The sequence below is a fragment of the Hyperolius riggenbachi genome, chromosome 10 (genome assembly GCF_040937935.1).
Source record: "Hyperolius riggenbachi isolate aHypRig1 chromosome 10, aHypRig1.pri, whole genome shotgun sequence".
Classification (NCBI taxonomy): domain Eukaryota; kingdom Metazoa; phylum Chordata; class Amphibia; order Anura; family Hyperoliidae; genus Hyperolius; species Hyperolius riggenbachi.
The window spans coordinates 181,844,232-181,858,492 of NC_090655.1; the positions used below are offsets into that span (position 1 = coordinate 181,844,232).

Here is a 14,261-nt window from a genome sequence, read left to right on the forward strand (position 1 = left end):
GGATGCAAGTGGTCCTTTTTTATTAAGCTGAATAAATCTATATGATTCTGTATTAGCTCAAAATTATTTGCATATCATTGACCATCCCTACACCTGTTATTAGATTGTATATATAGCCATAAAGTGTATTATTACATCTAAATTAAGTAAAATATAATGTATAAGGTCAAGAACATTTGAAAATAGGAGAGTAAAATTACACATAACACTTTCTGCAGCCACAGCGAGAGACGTCATTTTCAGGTCACGTGGATGACGTTCTCGAACACGGAACCAAAGATTGTACTCTTTTTGCGCACGGACCATTTATCTTTGCGGACATTGCGTTACGTTTGTTCTTTCCCCTCTAGTACATACGCAAAACAGTTTTTTTGCGATGAGACTTTATCGTCTCCTTCGCTTTCCTTATGATTTCGGGGGAAGGGATGTAGCGAATTGGTTTCCTGGACATATGGCTAAAGGTGAGGCTGAATAACCCTCACACAGCATGATTATATGCTGCCTTATAATGATGTCACCTAATAAAACGTGGCTCTATATAGATATATGGTGTGACAAATAGAGCTGTTTATTAATAGCAGTACCCAGAAGAGCAGTGCCCACCCAGGTAGTAAAGACATAGTGATACTAATTAGAATAATTATGTTATATGACATTTTAGTTGCTCTGGGCAACTGCTTACAGTAATTTCTGCTCCAATTTTGTGTCCACCTGCTTCGATATTTAAAATACTTTTGCGTAACAATATTTGTTATAAAGGAAGGGATGTTTATAATGTGTTTCTTTCCATTTAGTGACATTCTGCTCATTTTAATTATCAGATATACTATCCATTAGAATAAATAGAAAATCTCCTCATAGCTAAAGCCGCCAAGTAAATATATGTTTAGCTTAGTGTAAAGCTAGATGTGTGTCACCCAAAATAATTATTCTCTGGGTGACAGTTTACCAATAATCACTGTATAGACAATTTTGTCCCTATTCACCTGAGTTTTCACCCAGTATATATATATATATATATATATTTATACATATACATATATATACTATTTTTTTCAGGGTTCTTTTCCGTTAGCCGGGCGCATCCACTAGGTGGCGATAAAACTCCACCAGAATTACATCTTTCCCTACTATCCTTGGCGGCCTGCAGGGGGAATAGTAATTAACGCCACCTAGTGGTTGCGCCCGGCTAACGGAAAAGTACCTTTTCCAGATCTTGGCAATGGAAAAAGTACAAAAAATCCATAAAAATAGTATTACAGTTATTTTGACTATTTTCTTTGCTGCTAGAGGCAGCGGAGGTATTTTATCGATAAGGTGTGAAGACATTGCTGGGTCTACTTGAGGTGACCCAGCAAGAACCGTTAAAGGGAAAAGTTCTCTAATCAAAGCCCTCTCTAGAACGCAAAGCGTTGTAAATGGCCTAATAGTGTGGGTGTAATTATTACAACAACCTATACAAAACCTAAAGGTTTGAGAGGGTGCTGTCCAGCCAATCACGTAGCCGAATTTCCATATGAGGTTTTCTGCTGGGTCCCCTTAAGTAGAGTATCACCGAAACATCTCCTGTGAGAAAACTGAGGAGGATAGGCAGTTGAATCCCAGACATGATGATGAAGACTAGCTGGACTCATCCTGTTGCAAGCCAGCTAGAAAACTTAGCGTTAACGGACACCTGAAGGAAGAGGGATATGGAGGCTTTCCTATTTATTTCTTTTTAAGCAATACCAGTTGCCTTTCTGGTGTGATTCAGACACTACTTTGTAATGAGGAGAAGAAAAATGCGTGCACCTTCCGTCCATAAACATCCTTGTTTATTTCAGCAGTGACAGTAAAATTTCACATGGGATCCTTCATAACAGTTAGATTAATAACATACCGACTTGTGAGGAGATGGTGGTGAAGGAGGTGGGTGGCGGGTAGGAGCGGTAGAGAGCGACGGCCGGTTCGTGTCACAGAGACACTTGGTCACGCTGCGTTCCACCGGTGGAACGCAGCGTGACCAAGTGTCTCTGTGACATGAAACGGCCGTCGCTCTCTACCGCTCCTACCCGCCACCCACCTCCTTCACCACCATCTCCTCACAAGTCGGTATGTTATTAATCTAACTGTTATGAAGGATCCCATGTGAAATTTTACTGTCACTGCTGAAATAAACACGGATGTTTATGGACGGAAGGTGCACGCATTTTTCTTCTCCTCATTACAAAGATTGACTACCTCTGTTCCTGTTACATGGCGGAGCACACGTCCTAACGGTGATCGACAGCAAGGTTTCAGCTGGAAGTGGTGAGAGTGGTTTTTGCTTTTTATTCCTTCCACTGTCTATTTGAATGGGAGTGCTGCACCATTTTCTTTCTAGTACAACAAGTTGATTCAGACACTACTGCAACCAAATAGATCAGCAGGGCTGCCAGGCAACTGGTATTCTTTAAAAGTAAATACATGTGGCAGCCTTCATATACTTATCACCCTTTAATCGGCCATGTATTTTACAGTTTTTTGAAGAGAATTGTGTCAACATCATGGCGCACTTATATGAATAGTATATAGAGTTTCACAAAAGATTATTTAGGATGATGGCAGTGTACCATGGCTTCAATCAGGGCCGAATTTCCCATAAGGGACTGTAGGCACGTGGCTACAGGCGCCTTAAAGGGGCAAAGGCGGACCCTAAATGTCCCCCAACCCTCCCGAAGCGCAATGCAACGTGTCCCCATATGGCTAGTGCCATGATGGGACCCATGCCTGTCACTCCTTGTCTGTCTGCCACCGCCGCTGGCTCTGTAGTAAGGATACCAGAAGCGACCGGTTCTGGTAAAAATGATAGCTGCCAGTGGCGTAGCAATAGGGGTTGCAGATGTAGCGACCGCATCAGGGCCCTTGAGTCAGAGGGGCCCTCTCTCTAGCACAATGTTAGCTCTCTATTGGCCCTGTGTTGGTAATAATCACTTCTATAGATGCTTTAAAAAGAAGTAATCATTAACAAACTGTTTCCCATCCCCTACTTGCACCTCTCACACTGTTGTCCTTTGCAGGTTTTGGTGCGCCGTATCAATTGTTATGTATAGAGTGCTTGGGGGGCCTCATGTAAAACTTGCACCGGGGTCCATAGCTCCTTAGCTACGCCACTGATAGCTGCACTGTGTAGGGTGTAAACAGCACATACCAACCCGTCCTCCTGTCCCCCTCCGTCTGCCGCCGTTCTTAGTGTATACATGCCGGTGTCCAGCGACCTGGACATACTGCACCCTGTGTGCGCAGTATGTCCTTCCCTCTTCACTTCTGGCTGGCGCATCGTGCGAGGCTCAGAAGCACGCTGACCCCTCCGTGCTGCATGTGCGCTCCACTAAACCAAGCGTCATGCTAATGACCCCTCTGGTCAGTGTGCTTCTGAGCCTCGCACTATGCGCCAGCCAGAAGTGAAGAGGAAAGGACATACTGCGCACACAGGGTGCAGTATGTCCAGGTCAAAGTTCAACAAAGTCGCTGGACACCGGTATGTATACACTAAGAACGGCGGCAGACGGAGCGCCTTAAAGCATATATATATATATATTATTAGTGCAATACAGAACGGTTTACAAGAGGTACAATGGGCAAAACAATAGAATACATGAGATTAAAATCTTAGTGAATTGTCATGCAGTTTATTGGTAAATTACCGAACTATTACCGCATGTGGGAAAATCTTAGTGAATTTGGGAGGAAAAAAGTCTAAAATACCGCATGAGATAAATTACAGAACATTACATTTTTACCAAACATGTCTTGGTGAATTGAAACCTGTTTGTAAAAAGCCAATTTTTAATGTAAGATCTGTAGAAAGCAGATATCCTATTTATGTACACAGTTTTGTGTGCGCCTTGTAAAATAAATCTTTTTCATTTCTTCTTGCAGTTCTTAATGTTTTGCTTGTAGCTTGGCCTTTTCAAGTTATTTACTATCACTGGATATGCTTACACTTACCTTTGAAGTTCTCTTTACCACACTTAGTAGGGATGATCAATGATATGCAGATACTTCTGAGTTTATGCAAATGTATGTACATTTTTATGCAAATATATGCAGCTTGAAAATAGACCAATCAAGTCCCACCTGGTTTAAATTGTTTGCTCCATTTGAAACTGCATATATTTGCATACAAAATGTACATCAATTTGCATAAACTTAGAAAAATGTTCATATTATTGATCATCCCTAGTGCTTAGCTCTCTATTCAATAGGGCTACTTTGTGTTCAGCTCTCCATTCCATGGCCCATGTTGGCTCATACACAAAATTACCTCAGCGCAAAACGCAATCACTTATCTCCCAGGCAGAACCTGCCCGTAGACAGTGTTGATAGGTCCAGCAATACAGTACCTTATCCTGCAGCTCTATTTGGATGATCAGTGCTCAAACCGCACTTCTGTGGTGTCGCAAACTTTTTTTAAACTTCCTGTAATCCCGACATCCCAGGGTAAAAACAGTGGCAGATCTCCGCTTAGCGGTGAGACAGCCCGGCTCAGCTCCCCAAGTGCTCTGATCACATGACTTCCCGACTTCCAGTCTCGCCTGCTATGCATTCCAGCGTGGTTGCGTGCTCAACGCTAGGAACAAGCGGCTGCAGCCTCCTGATAAGAAAAATAGTACAATAGCGCAGACTGCTGGAATAAAGGGGGGACACACGGGGGTTCACACTTACAAGGAAGCTTCTTTGTTTATTGCACATCAAAGAAAGTAGCCTCCACTTCCCGACTCGAGTTTCGGCCAATGCCTTCATCAGGGGGTGATGAAGGCATTGGCCCCCTGATGAAGGCATTGGCCGAAACTCGAGTCGGGAAGTGGAGGCTACTTTCTTTGATGTGCAATAAACAAAGAAGCTTCCTTGTAAGTGTGAACCTCCGTGTGTGGCCCCTTCTTTCCAGCAGTCTGCGCTATTGTACTACTTTTCTTATCAGGAGGCTGCAGCCGCTCGTTCCTAGCGTTGCGCACGCAACCACGCTGGAACGCATGGCAGGCGATACTAGAAGTCGGGAAGTCACTTGATCAAAGCACTTGGGGAGCTGAGCCGGGCTGTCTCGCCGCTAAGCGGAGATCTGCCGCTGTTTTTACCCTGGGATGTCGGGATTACAGAAAGTTTAAAGAAAGTTTGCGACACTACAGAAGTGTGGTTTGATCATCCAAATAGAGCTGCAGGATAAGGTCCACGGGCAGGCTCTGCCTGGGAGATAACTGATTGCTTTTTGCGCTGAGGTAATTTTGTGTACTTTGTCTTCCCTTTGGGCTTGGAGTCAGCCCCACCTAGTAGCTGCACTCATCCAGCTTGGTTTGCGCTACTCTTAGGGCCCGTTTCCACTATCGCGGTTTCCGCCGCGATTCCTCAGAGTTTCCCCGCACATGAATCGCACGGGGAAACTCTGCCATAGGGGATAACGGCGCCGCGGCCGAATCGCTTATATTCGGCCGCAATAGCAGCATAGGGGGCGATATACAGGCTGGGAACGCGAACAATCACTCGCGTTCCCATGCCTGTCGGCCGGTGACGGCCAAACCGGAAGTGCTCGCCGGCGGGTCCTGGAGCGTCAGAGCGGGGCTGCGAGGGCACTGATTGGCTGCAGGGGGCTGAGGGAAGCCCCAGGTGAGTTAATCTCATTTTTTTCCCCCGGCTTTAGGTTCACTTTAAACAAAACTGATCTTGGAGTAATTCCTTAGTAACCACTTACTCCATAAGTACTCTGCTGAAGGCTTTTTTTTTTTTTTTTTTAATTCATCAGACTTAAAGTATATCTGGAAAGTATTCACAGTGCATCACTTTTCCACATTTGGTTATGTTGCAGCTTTATTCCAAAATGGATTATATTAGTTTTTTCCCCCTCATAATTCTACACACAACAACCCATAATGACAACATAAAAAAAGTTTACTTGAGGTTTTGGTAAATTTATTAAAAATAAAAAAAAATTGAGAAAACACAGGTACATAAGTATTCCTAGTCTTTACCATGAAGTTCAGATTTGAGCTCAGGTGCATCCCGTTACCGCGATCATCCTTCACATGTTTCTGCAGCTTAATTGGAGTAAATTCAGTTGATTGGACATGATTTAGAAAGGCACACCTGTGTCTATATAATGTCCCACAGTTGACAGTTCATGTCAGAGCACAAACCAGTTATGAAGTCAAAGGTATTGTCTGTAGATCTCCGAGACAGGATTGTCTCGAGGCACAAATCTGGATAAGGTCACAGAAAAATTTCTGCTACTATGAAAGTCCCAATAAGCACAGTGGCCTCTATCATCCGTAAGGGAAGAAGTTCAAAATCACCAGGACTCTTCCTGGAGCTGGCTCGGCCATCTAAATTGAGTGATTGGGGGAGAAGGGTCTTAGACAGGGAGGTAACCGAGAACTCGATGGTCTCTCTATCAGAGCTCCAAAGGTCCTTTGTGGAGAGAGTAAAACCTTCCAGGACAATAACCATCTCTGCAGTAATCTACCAATCAGGCCTGTATGGTAGAGTGGCCAGACAGAAGCCACTACTTAGTAAAAGGCACATGGCAGCCCACTTGGAGTTTGCCAAATGGCACCTAAAGGAATCTCAGAGAAACAAAATTATCTGGTCTGATGAGACAAAGATTGAACTCTTTAGTGTGAATGCCAGGCGTCACTTTCGAAGGAAACCAGGCACCGCTCATCACCAGGCCAATTCCATCCCTACAGTGAAGCATGGCGGTGGAATTATTATGCTTTGTGGATGATTTTCAGTGGCAGAAACTGGGAGACTAATCAGGATAAAGGGAAAGATGACTGCAGCAATGTATAGACATCCTGGCTGAAGACCTGCTCCAGAGTGCTCTTGAACTCAGACTGGGGCGACGGTTCATCTTTCAGCAGGACAATGACCCTAAGCACACAGCCAAGATATCAAAGGAGTCGCTTCGGGGACAACTCTGTGGGTGTTCTTGAGTGGCCCAGACAGAGCCCAGACTTGAATCCGATTGAACATCTCTGGAGAGATCTTAAAATGGCTGGTCACTGATATTTCCCATCCAACCTGATGGAGCTTGAGAGGCGCTTTATAGAGGAATGGGTGAAACTGGCCAAGGATAGTTGTGGCATAATATTCAAAAAGACTTGAGGCTGTAATTGCTGCTAAAGGTGCATCAACAGGTAGTAGAAGTATTGAGCAAAGGCTGTGAATACTCATGTACATGTACTTGGGATTTCTCTGTTTCTATTTTTAATACATTTGCCTCAAGTAAACTATTCTCATGTTGTCATTATGGGGCATTGTGTGTAGAATTCTGAGGAAAAAAATGAATTTAATCCATATTGAAATAAGGCTGTAACATAACAAAGTGTGGAAAAAGTGATGTGCTGTGAATACTTTCCGGAAGCTCACCGTATGCCGTTTTTGTATAAAGCCGAGTTTTGATTGCCAACCAAAAAGTAGTATTTTTCAGAATATATTTAGCCCCCTACCTAAACATGTAGTCTCATGTTTAATCCAGGCACTCTCCTACCATATTGCTGAATTCAAACTTATTCCTGAATCAATTTGTTAAAACAAACTTGAATTCAAATGAAGACATAGTGAGAGATCATTGATTCCTTTAAAAATGCTACATTCTTGACTGTAGTGCTTAATCTTTGACACCACCACCAGGCATAGTACTTATCCAGATATTAGGTGCTGCTGAGTTTAGCTTTTTCTAGTACTAAGGGACATGTGATTCCTGGTCCTAGCATGGCATTCTGGGATTGAAGTGGATCCTGGCAGGAGTGTCCTGACTGGCAGTTTTGACCCTAGGACAAAGCATCACAAGCAGAAAGCAGAGCAGAATTCACAAGAGTGTGAATAAGATAGTAAGCAATTTAATAAACATGGAAATGTCTGGCAAAAACAATATACACTAGCCATGGCTCTTTGGGCACTACTGTGCACCTATATAGTCGCCTATTTCTGGTGAAGGGTAATAGAAATGAAAAGTCACAGTATAGTTTCTTGAATGCATCCTGGTTCCTAAAGCTTTTTTGAAATTTCAGATCAAAAGTTAGTGCATGCTAATTTGGTTTTTACTTTATATGTTTCATTCTCAACAAAACTTTGGCATAGGCAGTAAAGAGTGAGGCCTTACCTTGAGGCTCTTTTCACACTTGATCTGTTGCATTGCATATCTACAGAAATAGAATAGTACCACGATGATGTGATAAAGTTGCATCACACATTTTCAGATGTGGCATGTACAGAGCAGCATACAGTTGATAAACTTATACTTGCACCTGGTAATGCACTGCAGGCAGTGCATTGCTGCGGCAGGAAGTTCCCATTGAAATACATGTGCCGTGCATTTTGATGCTTTTATTTTTTTTATTCTTTGAACCACAATGCAACGAAAATAGACCCTTATTCAATTAGCTTTTTCTTGCAGGAGATGTTTCATCTTATCTATTATTATTATTATTATTTATATAGCGCCAACATATTACGCAGCGCTGTACAGTGTATATATATATATATATATATATATATATATATATATATATATATATATATATATATATATATATATGTATATATATCTTGTCACTAACTGTCCCTCAAAGGAGCTCACAATCTAATCCCTACCATTGCCATAGGTCTATATTATGTAGTGTAAGTACTGTAGTCTAGGGCCAACTTTTTTTTTTAGGGGAAGCCAATTAACTTATCCGTATGTTTTTGGAATGTCGGAGGAACCCACGCAGACACGGAGAGAACATACAAACTCTTTGCAAATAGTGCCCTGGCTGGGATTCGAACCAGGGACCCAGCAAGGCAAGGCGAGAGAGCTAACCACTACGCCACCGTGCTGCCCATCTAAATAATAACTTTTCAGCACTTAGCAATTGCATTGTTGGAGCTTTAAAGAGAATCCAAGGTGGGTTTTACAAATCCTAATTGCATACAGAGGCTGGGTGTGCATATAATGCCCAGCCTCTGTTGCTTTATTATCTCCCCCCAGGCCCCCCTGCGCTCAGCTATGCCCCCCAGATTAAACCGCCAAGCTAGCGACACACAGCGTGTCACCAGCAGGCTGTGTACATGTACACTGTCACTCTCTCCGCTCCCCCGCCTCCTCTGTGTCGCTGCTCCCCGCCCGCGTCTGTTCCTTCCCCGCTGATTGGAGGGAAGGGACGCGGACGGGGAACAGAGAAATAGAGAAGGCGGGGGAGTGGCGGAGAGTGACAGTGTACATGTAAACAGCCTGCTGGCGACACGCTGTGTGTCGCTAGCATGGCAGTTTACTTTGGGGGGCAGCCTCTGTATGCAATTAGGATTTGTAAACCCCACCTCGGGTTCTCTTTAACTGTAAGGAGCAAAAAAACTCACCACCAGTGTGAAACTGAAAGCAGGTTTGTCAGAGAAAAAAAGCTGAAAAGGTGAAATCTCTCCCACTCAGTGGCGTTAGTTCTAGGCCTAATTAAAATTCAGCCATGGATACACAGCCTTATGGGTAATGACAGTCACTCTGATTTTTATAATGCTGACATTTAAGCCCCAATACCTGATACCTCCTACACATTCCAAACTACCTCCTACACATTCCAAACTACCTTTGTGCAAAATTGCAGCCCTTCAGCCTGGTACACAAGATAGCTTTAATATACCCTATCTCAGGATGGGGGGCTGCGATTTGGCACAAAGGTAGGTCAGGGGGCACCTCCCCTACCATCAATATTTGGATATTTAGGAAGTATCAGTGCTGAGATATGGTGGCTTAAATATCAGTAGCATAATATAATACTATAGAAAATTTTAACAGATGCAAGATCAGACAATGCTCCGGCATAGCAGCCTAGTGGAGAGCAGAAAAATAGCAGGCAGAAATAGCAAAAGATTGCACATACTGAAAATTATCACAAAATTTTGCTGCAATTGCGTTTGCATTTCTCATTCAGGGAACGAGCATTGCTCCCTGAATGAGAATTGCAAAGGGAATTGCAGCAAAATAGCTGTGATTTTCAATGTGAAACAGTAGAAAAGTTAATAGGATGAGACCAGTTTCACACTGTATTTTGGCGTTGCGGCCAACATTTTTAAAATACCTGCACTGCCATAGACTTACATGACTTCCAGTCCGACACACGTTGATGCAGATATGAGTGCTAATGTAGTTATGGAGGCACATCAGATTAAGGACTTCCAGCGCATTGCACCGCAGGTAATCTGAAAGCACCCATAGACTTTCATTACCCTGCGGTAGCAGTGCGGTAAATTGCCACAATGCACTGCCACATTGTGAAAGGGCCCTAAAGGCCATAGTGCGAAAGGGGCCTTACTGCTACAGTGGCTTTTAATCCCAAAGCCAAGACTCCACTTTTCTTTGTTGCAGTCCTGTATGTGCAACTAGCTGACATTAGTTTCTGGGACCTAGTACTACCAAAAATAGAATCAGCGCTGCAATTTTATTTCCAGAAGTGAAGGTTGCTTCTGTGACCTCACCCTCCCTGTCTATAGAAACAAAGATCTGTGAGGGCGAGACGTATGGCAATGCTAAACTAGTCTGCTGTAGCTTAGTTCTACATTTCAACTTTAGATAACTTTAAATACTGTGTTGATTTATTCTTTTAACAGTGTTACTTTTTTCTTGCAGGACTTAAACAGATGAGGGCTAAACTGGCCCGGGTGGACTGTATTGTGGAAGTACATGATGCAAGAATATCCTTTTACTATATACTGCTACTGTTTTCCCACTAGCTTTTAAAGTGTACCCGAGGAAGAGTTGGCAGAGCAATTGGGAGAGAAGGAGCGCTCTTTGCAACAGAGGGACGCTCTCTCCAGCATCAAAAACGCCGCTTCCCCACCCATTGATAGCCTCTCCTCGCCCCTTCCCTTTCAGGTGATTGATTTAATGAGCAATATAGCCAGATGATCAGCATTGCCAGTGGTAATTTACCACCAGCCATAGTTGTCTCATAAAATATGTACCTAAAATGGTATGACACTCGGCATTTCTTCTTTGCTCTAAGACACGTGTCGAACTCCAGGCCTGGAGGGCCAGATCCATGCCAGTGTTTAGGATGGACTGAAAAAGAAAGGAATGTGTTCTACCTGATGGACCACACCTATCCTGATTCAGACCCATCAAATCATTCGAGCTGTATCAAAAATGTGTGAGGATCTTGGCCCTCGTAGGACCGGTGTGACATACCTGCTCTAAGATATTCTTTACAGCAAAAAAAGGTACTACCATAAAAAACACTGGTAGCAGAACAGCATTCAAACAGTAAAGCCTCGTATACACACCTGACTTAAGTCGGTTTAGGCAGCTCACAACATGTGTATGGCAGCGGCACCCGCCAACCTGCAAGTGATTTGCCAAGCGGATCTACTAAACCCTCGCCGATCCCATTGTTTGCGCTGCTCCCTCAGCCACCGCATAATGTTACGCAAGCGCCACCCCCACCCAGGCATAGCAACTCAGCGCATCATCAACTACACAGCTGACACACGTGTGTGCAGCCCAGCGAAGTTGCCCAAGGGGATTAGGTCCTGATCTCCAACAGGCGACATCAGTTGGAAATGTGTACGTGACTTTAAACACGGCACTTTCTTTTTCAGTGGGAAGCTTAGTTCCATTGCCAAACATGAGGGAATGTTACAATAGTAGCATAAAAAAAACAAACAAGATAATTTAAACACTGCTAGCAGTGTCGCAGCTGAATACAAGCCAAAAGTGCACGCAGGAGAAGACACATTCTCACTGAATACATTGTAATGTATAAATACAGCAGCTATGCAATACATTACAATGACAGCTTTCAGTGCAGATAAACTGTAGTTTGGGAACGATTAATTTGTAAACAGACAATAATTTTTGTGCGCAAAAGCAAATATAACTGTATGGGTAATAAAAAGTAGGAAATCGTGTTTTTCCTGAATGTTAAGAGAGAGCTTAGTTCCTCTTCAGGGTTTGCTAAATATCCACCATGTTGGATCTTTATACAGTGTCAGGTATTCACTGTACACACATTATTCTCACTTATTATGGATTCTTTGGTGAGACTGCCATTATCACCTGCCCACGATTAAAACGTTTAAACTAGTGTGTGGACATAGCTTTACTGTTGGTGAGATTAACCTACTTCATGCAAGGGCAGCAATGTAGGGAATTTCTCAAGGATGAGTTCACAGGAAGCAATAAAATCCTCAAAGATATTCAAATCTCTTTTCACAATGCCATAAAGTTATATAAATATGTTGCATGGAAATGGACTTTGACGCTGCACAAGCTTGCTTTTTTTGTATTTTACATTTTTCCTCCTTTTTAGGACTTACTGTCCTTAACTAAAATACATCCCTTTATCTGGCCGAAATCCTCTGTTTAAAGAATACCTTGGCATCAAACCTCACCTGCTTATACTAAACAAAATGGACCTATCAGATTCTTCCCAGCAAAATGTAATGTTTAAATAATATTGATAGAAGTTCAGTGTTCTTCCCAGAATGTTTTTCAAGCCGGGTGGCATGAAAACGTAGCCGGGTGGGTTGCAAGGGGGGAATGCAGAGGTGGTGCAACTCTGCTTAGAGCTGAGGATGAGGAGGTGAGCTGATGACAGTCAGGTGCTCGCCAAAATTAGCCGAGTGGAGCACCCGGCTAAAAGAGCCTGGGGAGAACACTGTTCCAGTTTTGGGTTTCACATTGAAGCAGAGTTTATGCATTGAACATTTTCAAGGTACAGTATTAGTTACATTCACCAGCAAAATGAATTGAATAGTATATGCTTTTTATTATGTATAAGGACTTTGAAAAGGTATGAGGTTTTGCTTTGGTGCCCAAGAACTATGCTGGCTGATCAGATGAACAGAAAATATCTTTCATGCAAGCCTCCACTAACACGGGCCCATCTATACAATTTGCCTAAGTGATATTTTCACACCTTGTCATAAAAGACCTTTGAAACCACCAACAAGCAAGAAAATACTCAAAAAAATTTTGATAGTACGTTTTCTCCAACTTTTGGGTATTTTTTCAATGGAAAAATGCTTAAAAGTTATTTTAAAGAGAATATGAAAAGTATCTTCTATGAGAAATCTCAGGAGAAAAAGTGAATTGCATATGGGCCCTGGGGCCTTATTCAATACACTTTTTCTTCAAAATTTTCGTAGGTGAAAGAGTACTGTCAAAATTATTCTATTTTCTTGCTTGCTGGTGGTTTAAAAGGCTTTTTATTGATAAGGTGTAAAAACATCACTGAGAAGAAAAAATGCATTGCATATGGGCCATAAGTTGTTGTTAGCCATGCTTGCAAAAAGAAAGCCACCAGTAGATTGTCAGTTTGAGGTTTGTGTTTGCTAGCCCATCTTCCTGCTTCAGTGGAGATTTGTATGTTAGGAGAACGTTTCCAGAAATCATTATCAGCCAGTATACTTTTATAAATGGCCATCATTTCAAAGCCATGTGATTTTACATGTGTCTGTTTAATCATGTATTGTTACAAATTTGAATTAAAAGATTCATTTTAATACAGTTATAAAGTAGTTTTAGACATTTTTTAAATGCATTTCTGTTTTCGTTTTAAAATGTGCTTTGGCCACCTTGGCCTATATGCAATTCATTTTTTTTCCTGAGTGATATGTTCACAACTTGATAATAAAATGCCCTTTAAACCACCAGCAAGCAAGGAAATACTCCAAATAATTTTTGTAGTACTTTTTCTGAAGTGCTGAAAAGTTATTTTAAAGAGAAGGTGAAAATGATATAGGAGAAAACTCAGGAGAAAAAGTGAACTGCATATGGGCCCATAAGCCATATGGAATTAACTTTTCTCCTGAGTTTTCTCCTAGGAGAAAATGTTTCATCTTCGATTTATAATAAGTTTTCAGCACTTTGTAACAAAGTGGCTGGATAGTGAACTGTTTAAAGAGAAACTAAAGTGAAAAGAATGTAATAAAAAAGTGCTTTATTTTTACAATAATCATGTATAAATGATTTAGTCAGAGTTTGCCCATTGTAAAATCTTTCCTCATTTACATTCTGACATTTACCACATGGTGACATTTTTACTGCTGGCAGGTAATGTCAGTGGAAGGAGATGCTGCTTGCTTTTTTGGCAGTTGGAAACGGCTGTAAACAGCTGTTATTTTCCACAATGCAACAAGACTCTCACAGTGTGATGTCAGAACCATGGTCCTGACATCACACTGTGGGAGGGGTTTCACCACAATATCAGCCATACAGAGCCCCCTGATGATTCGTTTGTGAAAAGGAAAAGATTTATCACAGGAAAAGGGGTATC

At 42.2% G+C, this 14,261-nt stretch overlaps 1 protein-coding gene across 2 annotated transcripts in view; it reads left to right on the forward strand.

Moving 5' to 3' along the window:
- The first annotated feature begins 310 nt into the window (after positions 1-310).
- Positions 311-14,261, forward strand: part of MTG1 (mitochondrial ribosome associated GTPase 1) — a 57,904-nt gene continuing 43,953 nt past the window's right edge. For both annotated transcript variants that reach the window (XR_011024271.1, XM_068255327.1), the window contains exons 1-3: positions 311-461; positions 10,616-10,680; positions 12,319-12,423. Coding sequence is in view for 1 of the 2 variants with exons in the window: in XM_068255327.1 (XP_068111428.1) it covers positions 377-461; positions 10,616-10,680; positions 12,319-12,423 (255 nt within the window). In the remaining variant the exon portion in view is untranslated. The remainder of the gene's footprint in view (positions 462-10,615; positions 10,681-12,318; positions 12,424-14,261) is intronic.